The 14,403-nt window shown below is 44.0% G+C and overlaps 1 protein-coding gene across 1 annotated transcript; it reads left to right on the plus strand.

Moving 5' to 3' along the window:
* The first annotated feature begins 13,320 nt into the window (after positions 1–13,320).
* LOC103643582 (glutathionyl-hydroquinone reductase YqjG) lies at positions 13,321–14,072 on the plus strand. Its single transcript, XM_008666754.1, has 3 exons — positions 13,321–13,530; positions 13,647–13,823; positions 13,959–14,072. Exons 1-3 carry the CDS (start codon positions 13,321–13,323, stop codon positions 14,070–14,072), a joined length of 501 nt encoding a protein of 166 aa, XP_008664976.1.
* Positions 14,073–14,403: the final 331 nt, after the last annotated feature.

The following is a 14,403-nucleotide window of genomic DNA, read 5'->3' on the forward strand; positions in this document are numbered from 1 at the left end:
AAACTTCACAGATAGTTTGCACGAGGTAGAAGATGGTTACGGGTGAAGTATGAACCCAAACAAACCAAAAATCAAAGCGCGGATCAGAAAACCCGAGAGATGTGGTTTTGTTGTGGTTTTCTCAAAACGAATTCAAATGAGAATCAACACGGATAACGACTAAGAACTGCATCGTGAGGGCGTACGTAGTGATCCACAGAGTATATCTCCACCCAAATCAATACCCAACAGTACCCATGTCGCAAGAACTCGAAGGTCCTCCACAAATCCACAAGAGAAAGGGGAGGGCGATACCAAGAACACAAAATTTCAGCAAGGATCCAAAACTGAGATTGAGAAGTAACCAAAACCTGTGGGTTGTACCGGCAAGCCTTTCTTGGATTAAACTTGAAGAACACAAACACAGTTGATAGCTACAAAATCGCAGTGGATCCATGGCTAAAACTAGATCAGTCTAGAGATGGAAAATGTGACAGCTAAAACCTTAAGCCAAAAACAAATGGCAACCAAGCAATACTAAACTAAACAGCCTACCCCTATATTTATAGAGGGTTATTTTCATTTCCTAAACTAGCCCTATTTACATAGAGCCTATCCATTCCACTAAGGGTGAAATGGATCAACTCCTAAGTTTTTGATCCGACAACCACACCCTTCACACGGAGTTGCTTCGCCTTGATGCACCCTCCACGATCACGCCACGTGCCGCCATCGGTTCCCTTCGGAACCGCCACCATTGAGTTTTGAGGCCAAACTCAGCAAAATCTGGCATCTGTAGCTGAAAGGGAAATAGGCCTACACCTTTTCCTAATTGATTTTGGTGGTTGAATTGTCCAGCACAAATAATTGGACTAACTAGTTTGCTCTAGGGTATGAGTTCTACAGGTGCCAAAGGTTCACAACAAACCAATAAAAAGACCAAGAAAGGGTTCAAATAAAAAGAGCAAAAGACTACTGAAGTGTGCCCTGGTCTAGCGCACCGGACTGTCCGGTGCACCACCGGACAGTGTCCGGTGCACTAGGGAACCCGACTCTGAACTTGCCACCTTCGGGAATTCTGGGAGCCACTCCGCTATAATTCACCGGACTGTCCGGTGTTCCAGCGGAGTAACGGCTACACAACGCCAACGGTCGTCTGCAACGAGCAGGTAATGCGCTACAGTGCGCGCAGAAGTCAGAGCAGAGCCAGAAGGCGCACCGGACAGTGAACAGTGATTGTCCGGTGCACCACCAGACTGTCCGGTGGCCCAGCTGTCAGAAGCTCCAACGGTCAGAACCCAATGGCTGGGTGATGTGGCTGGTGCACCGGACAGTGCCCGGTGGCGCACCGGACTGTCCGGTGCACCATGCGACAGCAGCCTCCACCAACGGCTCCTTTGGTGGTTTGGGCTGTAAATACCCCCAACCACCCACCATTCATTGATCCAAGTTTTCAGCCTTCACACCTCATACAAGAGCTATAGCATTCAATACAAGACACAAACAAAGAGATTAAATCCTCTCACAAGTCCGGAATCACTCCAACCAAATTAGTGACTAGAGAGAGAGACATTTGTGTTCATTTGAGCTCTTGCGCTTGGAATGCTTTTCTTCTTCCTCTATTCTTGTGTTCAACTCACTTGTAATCAAGACAAGAGACACCAAGTTGTGGTGGTCCTTGTAGTGGACTTAGTGTCCCATTTGATTGAAGAGAAAGGCTCACTCGGTCTAGGTGACCGTTTGAGAGAGGGAAAGGGTTGAAAGAGACCCAGTCTTCGTGACCACCTCAATGGGGAGTAGGTTTGCAAGAACCGAACCTTGGTAAAACAAATCACTGTGTCATCCGCTCTTATTCGCTTGTGATTTGTGTTCGCCCTCTCTTTTGGACTCGTTTATATTTCTAACGCTAACCCCGGCTTGTAGTGTGTGCTTAAGTTTATAAATTTTAGATTTGCCTATTCACCCCCCTCTAGGCGACTTTCAATTGGTATCAGAGCCCGGTACTTCATTAGAGCTTAACCGCTCGAAGTGATGTCGGGAGATCAGGCCAAGAATGAGATGGTGACCGGCGAGAAGCCCGCCACAAGCCAAGGGAAGGCTCCATCAAAGGAGTCCGACAACAAAAAGGAGGGATCCCCTTCACGCATTAGGACGCACAAGAGTGGCGAGAAGAAGAAGAAAATGAAGAAAGTGGTCTACTACGAGACCGACTCGTCATCGCCCTCTACATCGGGATCCGACGCCGCGTCCGTCACTTCTAAGCGCCAAGAGCGCAAGAAGTATAGTAAGATACCCCTTCGCTATCCTCGCATTCCTAAACATACTCCATTACTTTCCGTCCCATTAGGCAAACCACCGACATTTGACGGTGAAGATTATTCTAGGTGGAGTGATATGATGAGATATCACCTAACCTCACTCCACAAAAGCATATGGGATGTTGTTGAGTTTGGAGTATAGGTACCATCCATAGGGGATGAAGATTATGATGAGGACAAGGTGGCCCAAATCGAGCACTTCAACTCTCAAGCAACTACTATACTCCTCACCTCTCTAAGTTGAGAGGAGTATAATAAGGTGCAAGGGTTGAAGAGCGCCAAAGAGATTTGGGACGTACTCAAGACCGCGCACGAAGGAGATGAGGTGACCAAAATCACCAAGCGAGAAATGATCGAGGGGGAGCTCAGTCGCTTTATGCTCAACCAAGGAGAAGACCCGCAAGCCATGTACAACCGGCTAAAAACCTTGGTGAACCAAGTGCGCAACCTCGGGAGCTCCAAGTGGGATGACCATGAAATGGTCAAGGTTATTCTAAGATCACTTGTATTTCTTAACCCTACTCAAGTACAATTAATTCGTGGTGATCCTAGATATAAGCTAATGTCTCCCGAGGAAGTTATAGGAAAATTTGTGAGCTTTGAACTGATGATCAAAGGCTCCAAGAAAATCATCAAGCAAGGCGCCCCCTCCACACCCGAAGTGCAACCTGTCGCATTCAAGGCGATGGAGGAGAAGAAGGAAGAGTCTACATCAAGTAGACTTCCCATCGACGCCTCCAAGCTCGACAATGAGGAGATGGCGCTCATCATCAAGAGCTTCCGCCAAATCCTCAAGCAAAGGAGGGGGAAAGACTACAAGTCCCGCTTTAAGAAGGTTTGCTACAAATATTGTAAGCCCGGTCATTTTATCGGTAAATGTCCTTTGTCTAGTGATAGTGACAGGGATAACGACAAGAGGGGGAAGAAGAAGGAGAAGAAGAGATATTACAAGAAGAAGGGCGGCGATATCCATGTTTGCCGAGAGTGGGACTCCGACGAGAGCACCACCGACTCCTCCTCCGATGAGGACGCCGCCAACATCGCCGTCAACAAAGGACTTCTCTTCCCCAACGTCGGCCACAAGTGCCTCATGGCAAAGGACGGCAAAAGGAAGAAGGTAAAATCAAAATCCTCCACTAAGTATGCAACCTCTAGTGATGAGGATAATTCTAGTGATGAGGAGGATAACTTGCTCACTCTTTTTGCCAATCTTAACATGCAACAAAAGGAGAAATTAAATGAATTAATTAGTGCTATTCATGAAAATGATGAACTCTTGGATAGCCAAGAGGACTTCCTTATTAAAGAAAACAAAAAACATGTTAAGACTAAAAATGCTTATGCTCTGGAAGTAGAAAAATGTGAAAAATTGTCTAGTGAGCTAAGCACTTGCCATGATGTTATTTTCAACCTTAGAAATGAAAATGCCAAACTAACAAGTCAAATATTTGTGATAATTCAATTGCCAATCTTAGAAATGATAATGCTAGTTCAATTGCTAAGATTGAAAAATTGAATGTCTCTCTTGCTAGCCTTAGAAATGAGAATTAAAAATTAATTGCTAAGGCTAAAGACTTAGATGTTTGCAATGCTTCCATTTCCAATCTTAGAGATGAAAATGCCATATTACATGCTAAGATTGTTGAATTAAATTCTTGCAAACCCTCTACATCTATCGTTGAGCATGTTACTATATTCACTAGATGTAGAGACATCAATGTTGATGCTATTCATGATCACCTAGCTTTAATTAAGAAACAAAATGATCACATAGCTCAACTTAGTGCTAAGATTGATGAGCATGACTTAGAAAATGAAAATTTTAAGTTTGCTAGAAGCATGCTCTATAGTGGGAGACGCCCTGAAATTAAGGATGGCATTGGCTTCCAACAAGGAGACAATGTCAAGCTTAATGCCCCTTCTAAAATATTGTCTAACTTTGTTAAGGGCAAAGCTCCCATGGCTCAGGATAACGAGGGCTACATTTTGTACCATGCCGGTTGTCCCGAGCACAAAATTAGGAGAATTCACTCTAGGAAATCTCACTCTGGCTCTAATCATGCTTTTATGTATAAGAGTGAGGCATCTAGTTCTAGGCAATCAACCTATGCCAAATTGCCTAAGAAGAAAACTCCTATTGCATCAAATGAACCTAATATTTCATTCAAGACTTTTGATGCATCCTATGTGCTTACTAACAAATCAGGCAAAGTAGTTGCCAAATATGTTGGGGCCAAACACAAGGGCTCCAAGACTTGTGTTTGGGTACCCAAGGTGCTTGTTTCTAATGTCAAAGGACCCAAGACCGTTTGGGTACCTAAGAACAAGGCCTAAATTTGTTTTGTAGGTTTATGCATCCGGGGGCTCAAGTTGGATCATCGATAGCGGGTGCACAAACAACATGACAGGGGAGAAGAAGATGTTCTCCTCCTATGAGAAAAACCAAGATCCCCAACGAGCTATCACATTCGGGGATGGAAATCAAGGTTTGGTCAAAGGATTGAGTAAAATTGCTATATCTTCTGACCACTCTATTTCCAATGTTTTTCTTATAGATTCTTTAGATTACAATTTGCTTTCCGTTTCTCAATTGTGTAAAATGGGCTACAACTGTATTTTTACAGATTTAGGTGTTACTGTCTTTAGAAGAAGTGATGATTCAGTAGCATTTAAGGGAGTGTTAGAGGGTCAGCTATTCTTAGTAGATTTTGATAGAGCTGAACTCGACACTTTCTTAATTGCTAAGACTAACATGGGTTGGCTCTGGCACCGCCGACTAGCCCATGTTGGGATGAAGAATCTTCATAAGCTTCTAAAGGGAGAACACATTTTGGGACTAACCAATGTTCATTTTGAGAAAGACAGGGTATGTAGCGTATGTCAAGCAGGAAAGCAAGTTGGTGTTCATCATCCACACAAGAACATCATGATGACTGACAGGCCACTGGAATTACTCCACATGGATCTATTCGGCCCGATCGCTTACATAAGCATCGACGGAAGTAAGTATTGTCTTGTAATTGTGGATGATTATTCTCGCTTCACTTGGGTGTTCTTTTTGCAGGAAAAATCTCAAACCCAAGAGACCTTAAAGGGATTCTTGATACGAGCTCAAAATGAGTTCGGCTTAAGGATAAAAAGATTAGAAGCGACAACGGGACGGAGTTTAAGAACTCTCAAATAGAAGGCTTTCTTGAGGAGGAGGGCATCAAGCATGAGTTCTCTTCTCCCTACACACCACAACAAAATGGTGTAGTGGAGAGGAAGAATAGAACTCTATTGGACATGGCAAGGACCATGCTTGATGAGTACAAGACTTCGGATCGGTTTTGGGCTGAGGCGGTCAACACCGCTTGCTACGCCATCAACCGGTTATATCTTCACCGAATCCTCAAGAAAGCATCATATGAACTCCTAACCGGTAAAAAGCCCAATGTTTCATATTTTAGAGTCTTTGGTAGCAAATGCTTTATTCTTGTTAAAAGAGGTAGAAAATCTAAATTTGCTCCTAAGGCTGTAGAAGGCTTTTTACTAGGTTATGATTCAAACACAAGGGCATATAGAGTCTTTAACAAGTCCACTGGACTAGTTGAAGTTTCTTGTGACATTGTGTTTGATGAGACTAACGGCTCTCATGTAGAGCAAGTTGATCTTGATGAGCTAGATGATGAAGAGGCTCCGTGCGTCGCGCTAAGGAACATGTCCATTGGGGATGTGTGTCCTAAGGAATCCGAAGAGCCTCCACAAGCACAAGATCAACCATCTTCCTCAATGCAAGCATCTCCACCAACTCAAAATGAGGATCAAGCTCGAGATGATGATGAAGATCAAGAGGAGCCACCTCAAGAGGAGGGCAATGATCAAGGGGAGATGCTCATGATCAAGACAAGGAAGACGATGAGTGTCCAAGACCGCCACACCCAAGAGTCCACCAAGCAATCCAACGAGGTCACCCCGTGAACTCCATCCTCGACGATATTCAAAAGGGGGTAACTACTCGATCTCGTGTTGCTCATTTTTGTGAACATTAATCCTTTATGTCTTCTATTGAGCCATACAGGGTAGAAGATGCATTAAGGGATTTGGATTGGGTGTTGGCAATGCAAGAGGAACTCAACAACTTCACAAGGAATGAGGTATGGCATTTAGTTCCACGTCCTAACCAAAATATTGTAGGAACCAAGTGGGTCTTCCGCAACAAGCAAGATGAGCATGGTGTGGTGACAAGGAACAAAGCATGACTTGTGGCCAAGGGATATTCACAAGTCGAAGGTTTGGATTTCGGTGAAACCTATGCACTCGTAGCTAGGCTTGAGTCAATTCGCATTTTACTTGCCTATGCTACTTACCATGGCTTTAAGCTTTATCAAATGGACGTGAAAAGTGCCTTCCTCAATGAACCAATCAAAGAGGAGGTCTATGTTGAGCAACCTCCCGGCTTTGAAGATAGTGAGTACCCTAACCATGTTTATAAACTCTCTAAGGCGCTTTATGGGCTCAAGCAAGCCCCAAGAGCATGGTATGAATGCCTAAGAGATTTTCTTATCGCTAATGGCTTCAAAGTCGGAAAAGCCGATCCTACTTCTTTACTAAAACACTTGCAAATGATTTGTTTGTATGCCAAATTTATGTTGATGATATCATATTTGGGTCTACTAACGAATCTACATGTGAAGAGTTTAGTAGGATCATAACTCAAAAATTCGAGATGTCTATGATGGGGAGTTGAAGTATTTCCTAGGATTTCAAGTGAAGCAACTCCAAGAGGGCACCTTCATTAGCCAAACGAAGTACATTCAAGACATACTCACCAAGTTTGGGATGAAGGATGCCAAGCCCATCAAGACACCCATGGGAACCAATGGGCATCTCGACCTCGACACGAGAGGTAAATCCGTAGATCAAAAGGTATACCGGTCGATGATAGGTTCTTTACTCTATTTATGTGCTTCACGACCGGATATTATGCTTTCCGTATGTATGTGTGCAAGATTCCAAGCTGACCCTAAGGAAGTTCACCTTAGGGCCATAAAACGAATCTTGAGATATTTAGTTTATACTCCTAAGTTTGGCCTTTGGTAACCCAGGGGATCCACTTTTTATTTAATTGGGTATTCCGATGTTGATTGGGCAGGGTGTAAAATTAATAGAAAGAGCACATCAGGGACTTGCCGGTTCTTAGGAAGATCTATGGTGTCTTGGGCTTCAAAGAAGCAAAATTTTGTAGCTCTTTCTACCGCCGAAGCCGAGTATATTGCCACAGGACATTGTTGCGCGCAATTGCTTTGGATGAGGCAAACCCTTAGGGACTATGGTTACAAATTAACCAAAGTTCCTCTCCTATGTGATAATGAGAGTGCAATCCGCATGGCGGGTAATCCCGTTGAGCATAGCCGCACTAAACACATAGCCATTCGGTATCACTTTTTGAGGGATCACCAACAAAGGGGGATATCGAGATTTCTTATATTAACACTAAAGAACAATTAGCCGATATCTTTACCAAGCCATTAGATGAGCAAACTTTTACCAAACTTAGGCATGAGCTAAATATTCTTGATTCTAGAAATTTTGATTGATATTTTGCACACGTAGCTCATCTATATCGTTGATCATCTCTTTCTTTGCTATGACTAATGTGTTTGTCAAGTAAATTTCATACCAAGTCATAGATTGAAAGGGAAAAGGAGTCTTCGGCGAAGACAAGGCTTCCACTCCACTCCATCGAATTATTCATCTTTCGCCGTCGCTCCACACCGCTCTCCAATTTGGTATAATATTCACTCATATATTATTTACCATAGGGGGAGAAAGTAGAATAAGGGCTTGTATTTCACTCACAAGTATCCGTTTTTGGCGATTCATGCCAAAGGGGGAGAAAGTATTAGCCCAAAGCAAAAGGACCGCACCACCACCAATTACAAAAATGTAGTCTTTCAAATGTGAATTAAGAAAAGATTTTTCAATTGATATCTTATTTTTTATATAATTTCAAATTGGTATACCCTCTTCAAAATTAATATCTAAAACCCTCTTGAACACTAAGAGGAGGATTTCATTAAGGGAGAGTTTTGTTTAGTCAAAGGAAAAGCATTTGAAACATGGGGAGAAAATTTCAAGCCGGGGTGATTTTTCAATTGGTATCTTATTTTTGATATAATTTCAAATTGGTATAGCCTCTTCAAAATTAATATCTAAAACCCTCTTGAACACTAAGAGGAGGATTTCATTAAGGGGGAGTTTTGTTTAGTCAAAGGAAAAGCATTTGAAACAGGGGGAGAAAATTTCAAATCTTGAAAATGCTTCTCAAAATCTTATTCATATACCTTTGACTATTTGCAAAAGATTTTTGAAAAAGAATTTCCAAAACATTGCAAAACAAAACAAGTGGTGCAAGCGTGGTCCAAAATTTTAAATAAGAAGAAAGCCATCCATGCATATCTAGTCGAAATAATTATTGGTTTCATTCCAACCAACCTTTGCACTTACATTATGTAAACTAGTTCAATTCTGCACTTTTATATTTGCTTTGGTTTGTGTTAGCATCAATCACCAAAAAGGGGGAGATTGAAAGGGAAATAGGCTTACACCTTTTCCTAATTGATTTTGGTGGTTGAATTGTCCAACACAAATAATTGGACTAACTAATTTGCTCTAGGTTATGAGTTCTACAGGTGCCAAAGGTTCACAACAAACCAATAAAAAGACCAAGAAAGGGTTCAAATAAAAAGAGCAAAAGACTACCGAAGTGTGCCCTGGTCTGGGGCACCGGACTGTTCGGTGTGCCACCGGACAGTGTCCGGTGCACCAGGGAACTCGACTCTGAACTTGCCACCTTCGGGAATTTTGGGAGCCACTCCGCTATAATTCACCGGACTGTCCGGTGTAGCACCGGACTGTCCGGTGTGCCAGCGGAGTAACGGCTACGCAACGCCAACGGTCGTCTGCAATGAGCAGTTAATGCGCTACAGTGCGCGCAGAAGTCAGAGCAGAGCCAGAAGGCGCACCGGACAGTGAACAGTGACTGTCCGGTGCACCACCGGACTGTCCGGTGGCCCAGCTGTCAGAAGCTCCAACAGTCAGAACCCAACGGTCGGGTGACGTGGCTAGCGCACCGGACAGTGTTCGGTGGCGCACCAAACTGTCCGGTGCGCCATGCGACAGCAGCCTCCACCAACGGCTCCTTTGGTGGTTGGGGCTATAAATACCCCCAACCACCCACCATTCATTGATTCAAGTTTTCAGCCTTCACACCTCATACAAGAGCTATAGCATTCAATACAAGACACAAACAAAGAGATCAAATCCTCTCCCAAGTCCGGAATCACTCCAACCAAATTAGTGACTAGAGAGAGACATTTGTGTTCATTTGAGCTCTTGCGCTTGGACTGCTTTTCTTCTTCCTCTATTCTTGTGTTCAACTCACTTGTAATCAAAACAAGAGACACCAAGTTATGGTGGTCCTTGTAGTGGACTTGGTGTCCCATTTGATTGAAGAGAAAGGCTCACTCGGTATAGGTGACCGTTTGAGAGAGGGAAAGGGTTGAAAGAGACCCGGTCTTCGTGACCACCTCAACGGGGAGTAGGTTTGCAAGAACCGAACCTCGGTAAAACAAATCACCGTGTCATCCGTTCTTATTCGCTTGTGATTTGTTTTCGCCCTCTCTTTCGGACTCGTTTATATTTCTAACGCTAACCCCGGCTTGTAGTGTGTGCTTAAGTTTATAAATTTCAGATTTGCCTATTCACCCCCCCTCTAGGCGACTTTCAGTAGCGTAGGGTGGTTTTGAGCCTCAACCACCAAACCGCCGTGAATGTCGCACCGCGTACGCGTCCTCCACGACTAGACACGTGTCCCACCAGTCCTCGATCGCGTCGGCAACACGGTCCACTCCACCATGTCCTCGCGCGAGTGTGTGTCCCAGGTGTCAGCCACCACGACTGGTCACCTGGCTACTCCAGTCCGTCATCCAAAATCCAACACCCGTCCTTCACTGCTCCTGGTCCATCAGCACGAGCCCGCATGACCTTCACCTCAGCCATCGACCATTGTCCCCATCCAAGAAATGATTTTATATCAATACCACTAGAGAAATACCATAAAATATTTAAACTTATAAATAACATAGTACTCATTGTTTCAAAACCCTAACATTTTTTTAACCCATGATTCAAAACCTATCTAAGGAAGCTTAACCACCATATGAACCATATATCTTAGAAAACATAATTAATAGCAATATGTTCACCAATCAAAACTAAGGAATCATACTACACAATATATATATCGAATGAATACATAGCAAATGAATCAGTGAGACACCATACCTTGCTCTTATGGACCGAAACGAAGCTTTCGAACTCGAACACGAAGATTGGAGCTCGTTGGCCCGTATGGAAAACGAAGGAAAGGAGGGAGAAGGAGAATGGTCGGTGGTAGCTCTCAGTCAGAAAAGGGGGCGATTTATTAAGACTACCTATCTCGGTGCCAAGATCTATGGCGTCGAGATAAGACACATGAGCACCAGTGAGGCCCTCAGATGCCAACAAGGCAGAGACCTCGACGCCATGTCCTCTGGCGTCGAAACATGTTGCCTCGGTGCTATAGGACATGGCGCGAGCAAATGGTCCAAAAACGCTATTAAGTTGTCCAGGGTGTCATGTGTGATTTTTTTTTTGCAAAAATGACTAAATTACAAAAAAAACGTTAAACTACTAAAGAAAATGACGGAGGTTTCTATTCTAGTCGGCTCTACATAATTCCAGGGTGATATTGGCATTTTGCTTCACCTTGCTGCTACATTTCATGTCCAAATCAAATAAATACATGTGTACTACAGCCTGATAATTTATTCACAACATTTTTGTTTTTGGATATTTTATGGAAATATATATATATAGCGTAATTTGTCAAAGGTGAAGTTTCACCCGGACCAGTCCCGCCCCATCGTCATGTACGCACCCGATCAGGTCGTCCACCCCATAAATGCTCTCATGCAAGCCCCACCTCTCTCGAACGCATCTTTTTTTCTTCTTTTACCATATAGCTTGTATGCGCATTAATTATTTTCCTATTTTGCATGATCAAATAACTCCATGCACATTTTTTCTTTTTCATGCATGCATTCACTATTTTTATTCTATTTTGTATACATATTTATGTCAACGTCAATAGATTTTTATGATACATTGTTAGTTCATGGCTATACTTTTATCTTTTGTATGTTTATGATATTTATATTTATATTTTAAGTAAAAATTTGTTGATTTTTACGTAGTGTATCGCAATGCATAAACACCTTTGACGTGTAGCATAATTAGTATTAGTATATATCATAAACTGGTTCTAACGAGCCTAGTTGCATGACTATTGGAGATATCATATATTTATGGATGAAATAAAGCATTGAAATTCAGATTTTTTTGATTTCATGTATGCCAATCCATTTCCTTTCAATTCACATTCTTGTCATCCTAAATTTATACGCATGCAACAGAAAACATATTTTTTACACAGTGTACCGTAATGCATAAATACATTCACCGTGTAGTATAAGTAGTATCGGTATATATCATAAACTGGTTCTAATGAGTCTAGATACATGGTTGTTGGAGAGATTATATATTTATGGAGAAAATGAAGCATTTAAATCAGATTTTTATTTCCATGCATGCTAATACATTTTATTTCAACCCACATTCTTGTCATCTTAAATTTGTGTCGTTGTGCGCATGCAGCAGGAAACAAATTTTTTAAGCGGTGTACCACATTGTATAAATATATATATCGTGTAACATAATTAGTATAAGTATATATCATAAACTGATTTCAACGATTCTAGTTGCATGGCTATTGTAGAGATCCTGTTTTTATGGACGAAATAAAGCATTTAAATCAGATTTTTTTTATTTCCATGCATGTCAATCCAGTTTCTTTCAACGCACGTTCTTGTCATCATAAATTTGTACGCATACAACAGGAAACAGTTTTTTTTTCGTGGTGTACCACAATACATAAATATCTACACTGTTTAGCATAATTAGTATCAGTATATGTCATAAACTGGTTCCAACGAGCCTAGGTGCGTTGCTGTTGGAGAGATCCTATATTTATGATGAAATAAAGCATTTAAATCAGATTTTTTTGTTTCATGCATGTCAATCTATTTTCTCTCAACACACATTCTTGACATCCTAAAATTGTGCACATGCAGCATGAAACTGATTTTCTATGCAGTGTACCATATTGCATAAATACATATACCATGCATCATAATTAGTATTAGTATATATCATAAAATCTATACTACCTATTAAGGCTCTAAGGGGTAGGCTGCCTCCCCTGGTTCTGCCTTCAGCCAATCTGAGCCGTTCGTTTCTACTCGGTCGATCTGCACCGTCCGTTCCACCGTTACCCCCACGCCCCGCCTTGGCAATTCCCCTCTGCCGCCGCCCGCCTCCCAATTCTCATCTCTCCCATCCTCCTCCGCTCGCCAGTCCGCCAAGAAAGTCGTGTGCCCGGCAGTCCTCGTGCGTTGCCTCACGCTGCGCGGCTCCGCAACCCCCTCCATCTGTGCCTCGACTCTTCCCTTCGGCCGCATCTCCACTGTCCACCGCCATGTCTCTGCTATCCTCTGTGTCGTTCCTGAGGTTGCGTCGCAAGCGACGGGCCCACGCTTTAGCGCCGCGTCGACATGCGCAGCCACATAGACCTCGACCGCATCGTCAACCTCTACAGGATGGCATAGGTTGCCATCCGCCGCGCCATGGGGAGAAGCGAGTCACCGCCTTCGCACGCAAGATCGACCTCGCGCGGCGCTGGGATCCTCTCCCGAACCCTAGGCCACCCGAGTCCTCCGCGGGAGCAGCGGGGTCATGCGATCCGTGGCAAGGGACTTTTCTAGGCTCACGAGTCCATCGCCGTCGCTCTGCCCTCGTATCCCCTCCCACGACACCGAGATGCTGCCGTCATGGACTCTTGATTGACGCTTGCTATGTTCATGGACTCATGCGCGCGCGTCAGATGATTGCGCGGTCGGCGCTGGACGAGGTCACCTACACGGGCGACTTCGACCGGTCGCCATCCACCTTCCGGAGCTCCGTTTCTAGGGACGGGCGGTTCCCCACCGTGGCAGGGCGGTACCACCTCTACGTCTCGTACGCGTGCCCCTGGGCATCCCGGTGCCTCGCCTTCCTCAAGCTCAAGGGCCTCGACCACGCCATCGGCGTCACGGTACGTCGGTAACCCTAGCCTCGCCCTCACCATCGCGAGCCGGCAAGCCGGATCGGGGGTTCGCTCGGCAGTGGATTGATTCCAGTTCCCCGTGATGCGCTGCATCGGAACCGTAGGTCGTGAAGCCCATCTTCGAGCGAACCAAGGAGAGCGACGAGCATCTGGGCTGGGTGTTCCCCGCCGCCGCCGATGAGGAGCCCGGCGCCGAGCCCAACCCTCTCAACGGCGCCCGGAGCGTGAGGGAGCTCTACGAGATCGCCAGCTCCAACTACGCCGGGAAGCCAACCATCCCCGTGAGCCTCCAATCCCGTCACTCCAAATCCACCAAACAAACAGCGAATCTGATTCCCCCCCTCCTCCTTTTCAGCACGCAGAAGTGCAGAGTAGCCCAACAGCCGAGCTGATTCCAGTGTTCCATTGCGTTTCAGGTGCTGTGGGACAAGCAGCTGAAGATGGTGGTGAACAACGAGAGCTCCGAGATCATCCGGATGCTCAACGCCGAGTTCAACGGCATCGCCAGGAACCCCGGGCTGGACCTCTGATAATATTGGAGTTCTTATTTCTGTTCCTATTGTGTATGTTTATCTAAATATCCAATTTTGCAGGAAAGAACTAAGCATCAAGCCATCTATACAATCAAGCCCTAGCCATATTCTGGTCATCATCCAGGAGAATGAATCTGCAGGTGATGTTTATTCGATGGAAAACGTTAATTTTGTGGAGATATGCTCATTTTGGCACATATTTCATAGTTTTGATGGAATATGGATCTTCTTAATATTATCCTTACAGGTTAGTTGCTCTTCTGTTTGTGCTTTCTATCTATTAAACATTATCATCCCCTTAATTCAACATATTACATATTAGTGATGG

Source organism: Zea mays, chromosome 1 (assembly GCF_902167145.1).
Source record: "Zea mays cultivar B73 chromosome 1, Zm-B73-REFERENCE-NAM-5.0, whole genome shotgun sequence".
NCBI classification, from domain to species: Eukaryota; Viridiplantae; Streptophyta; class Magnoliopsida; order Poales; family Poaceae; genus Zea; species Zea mays.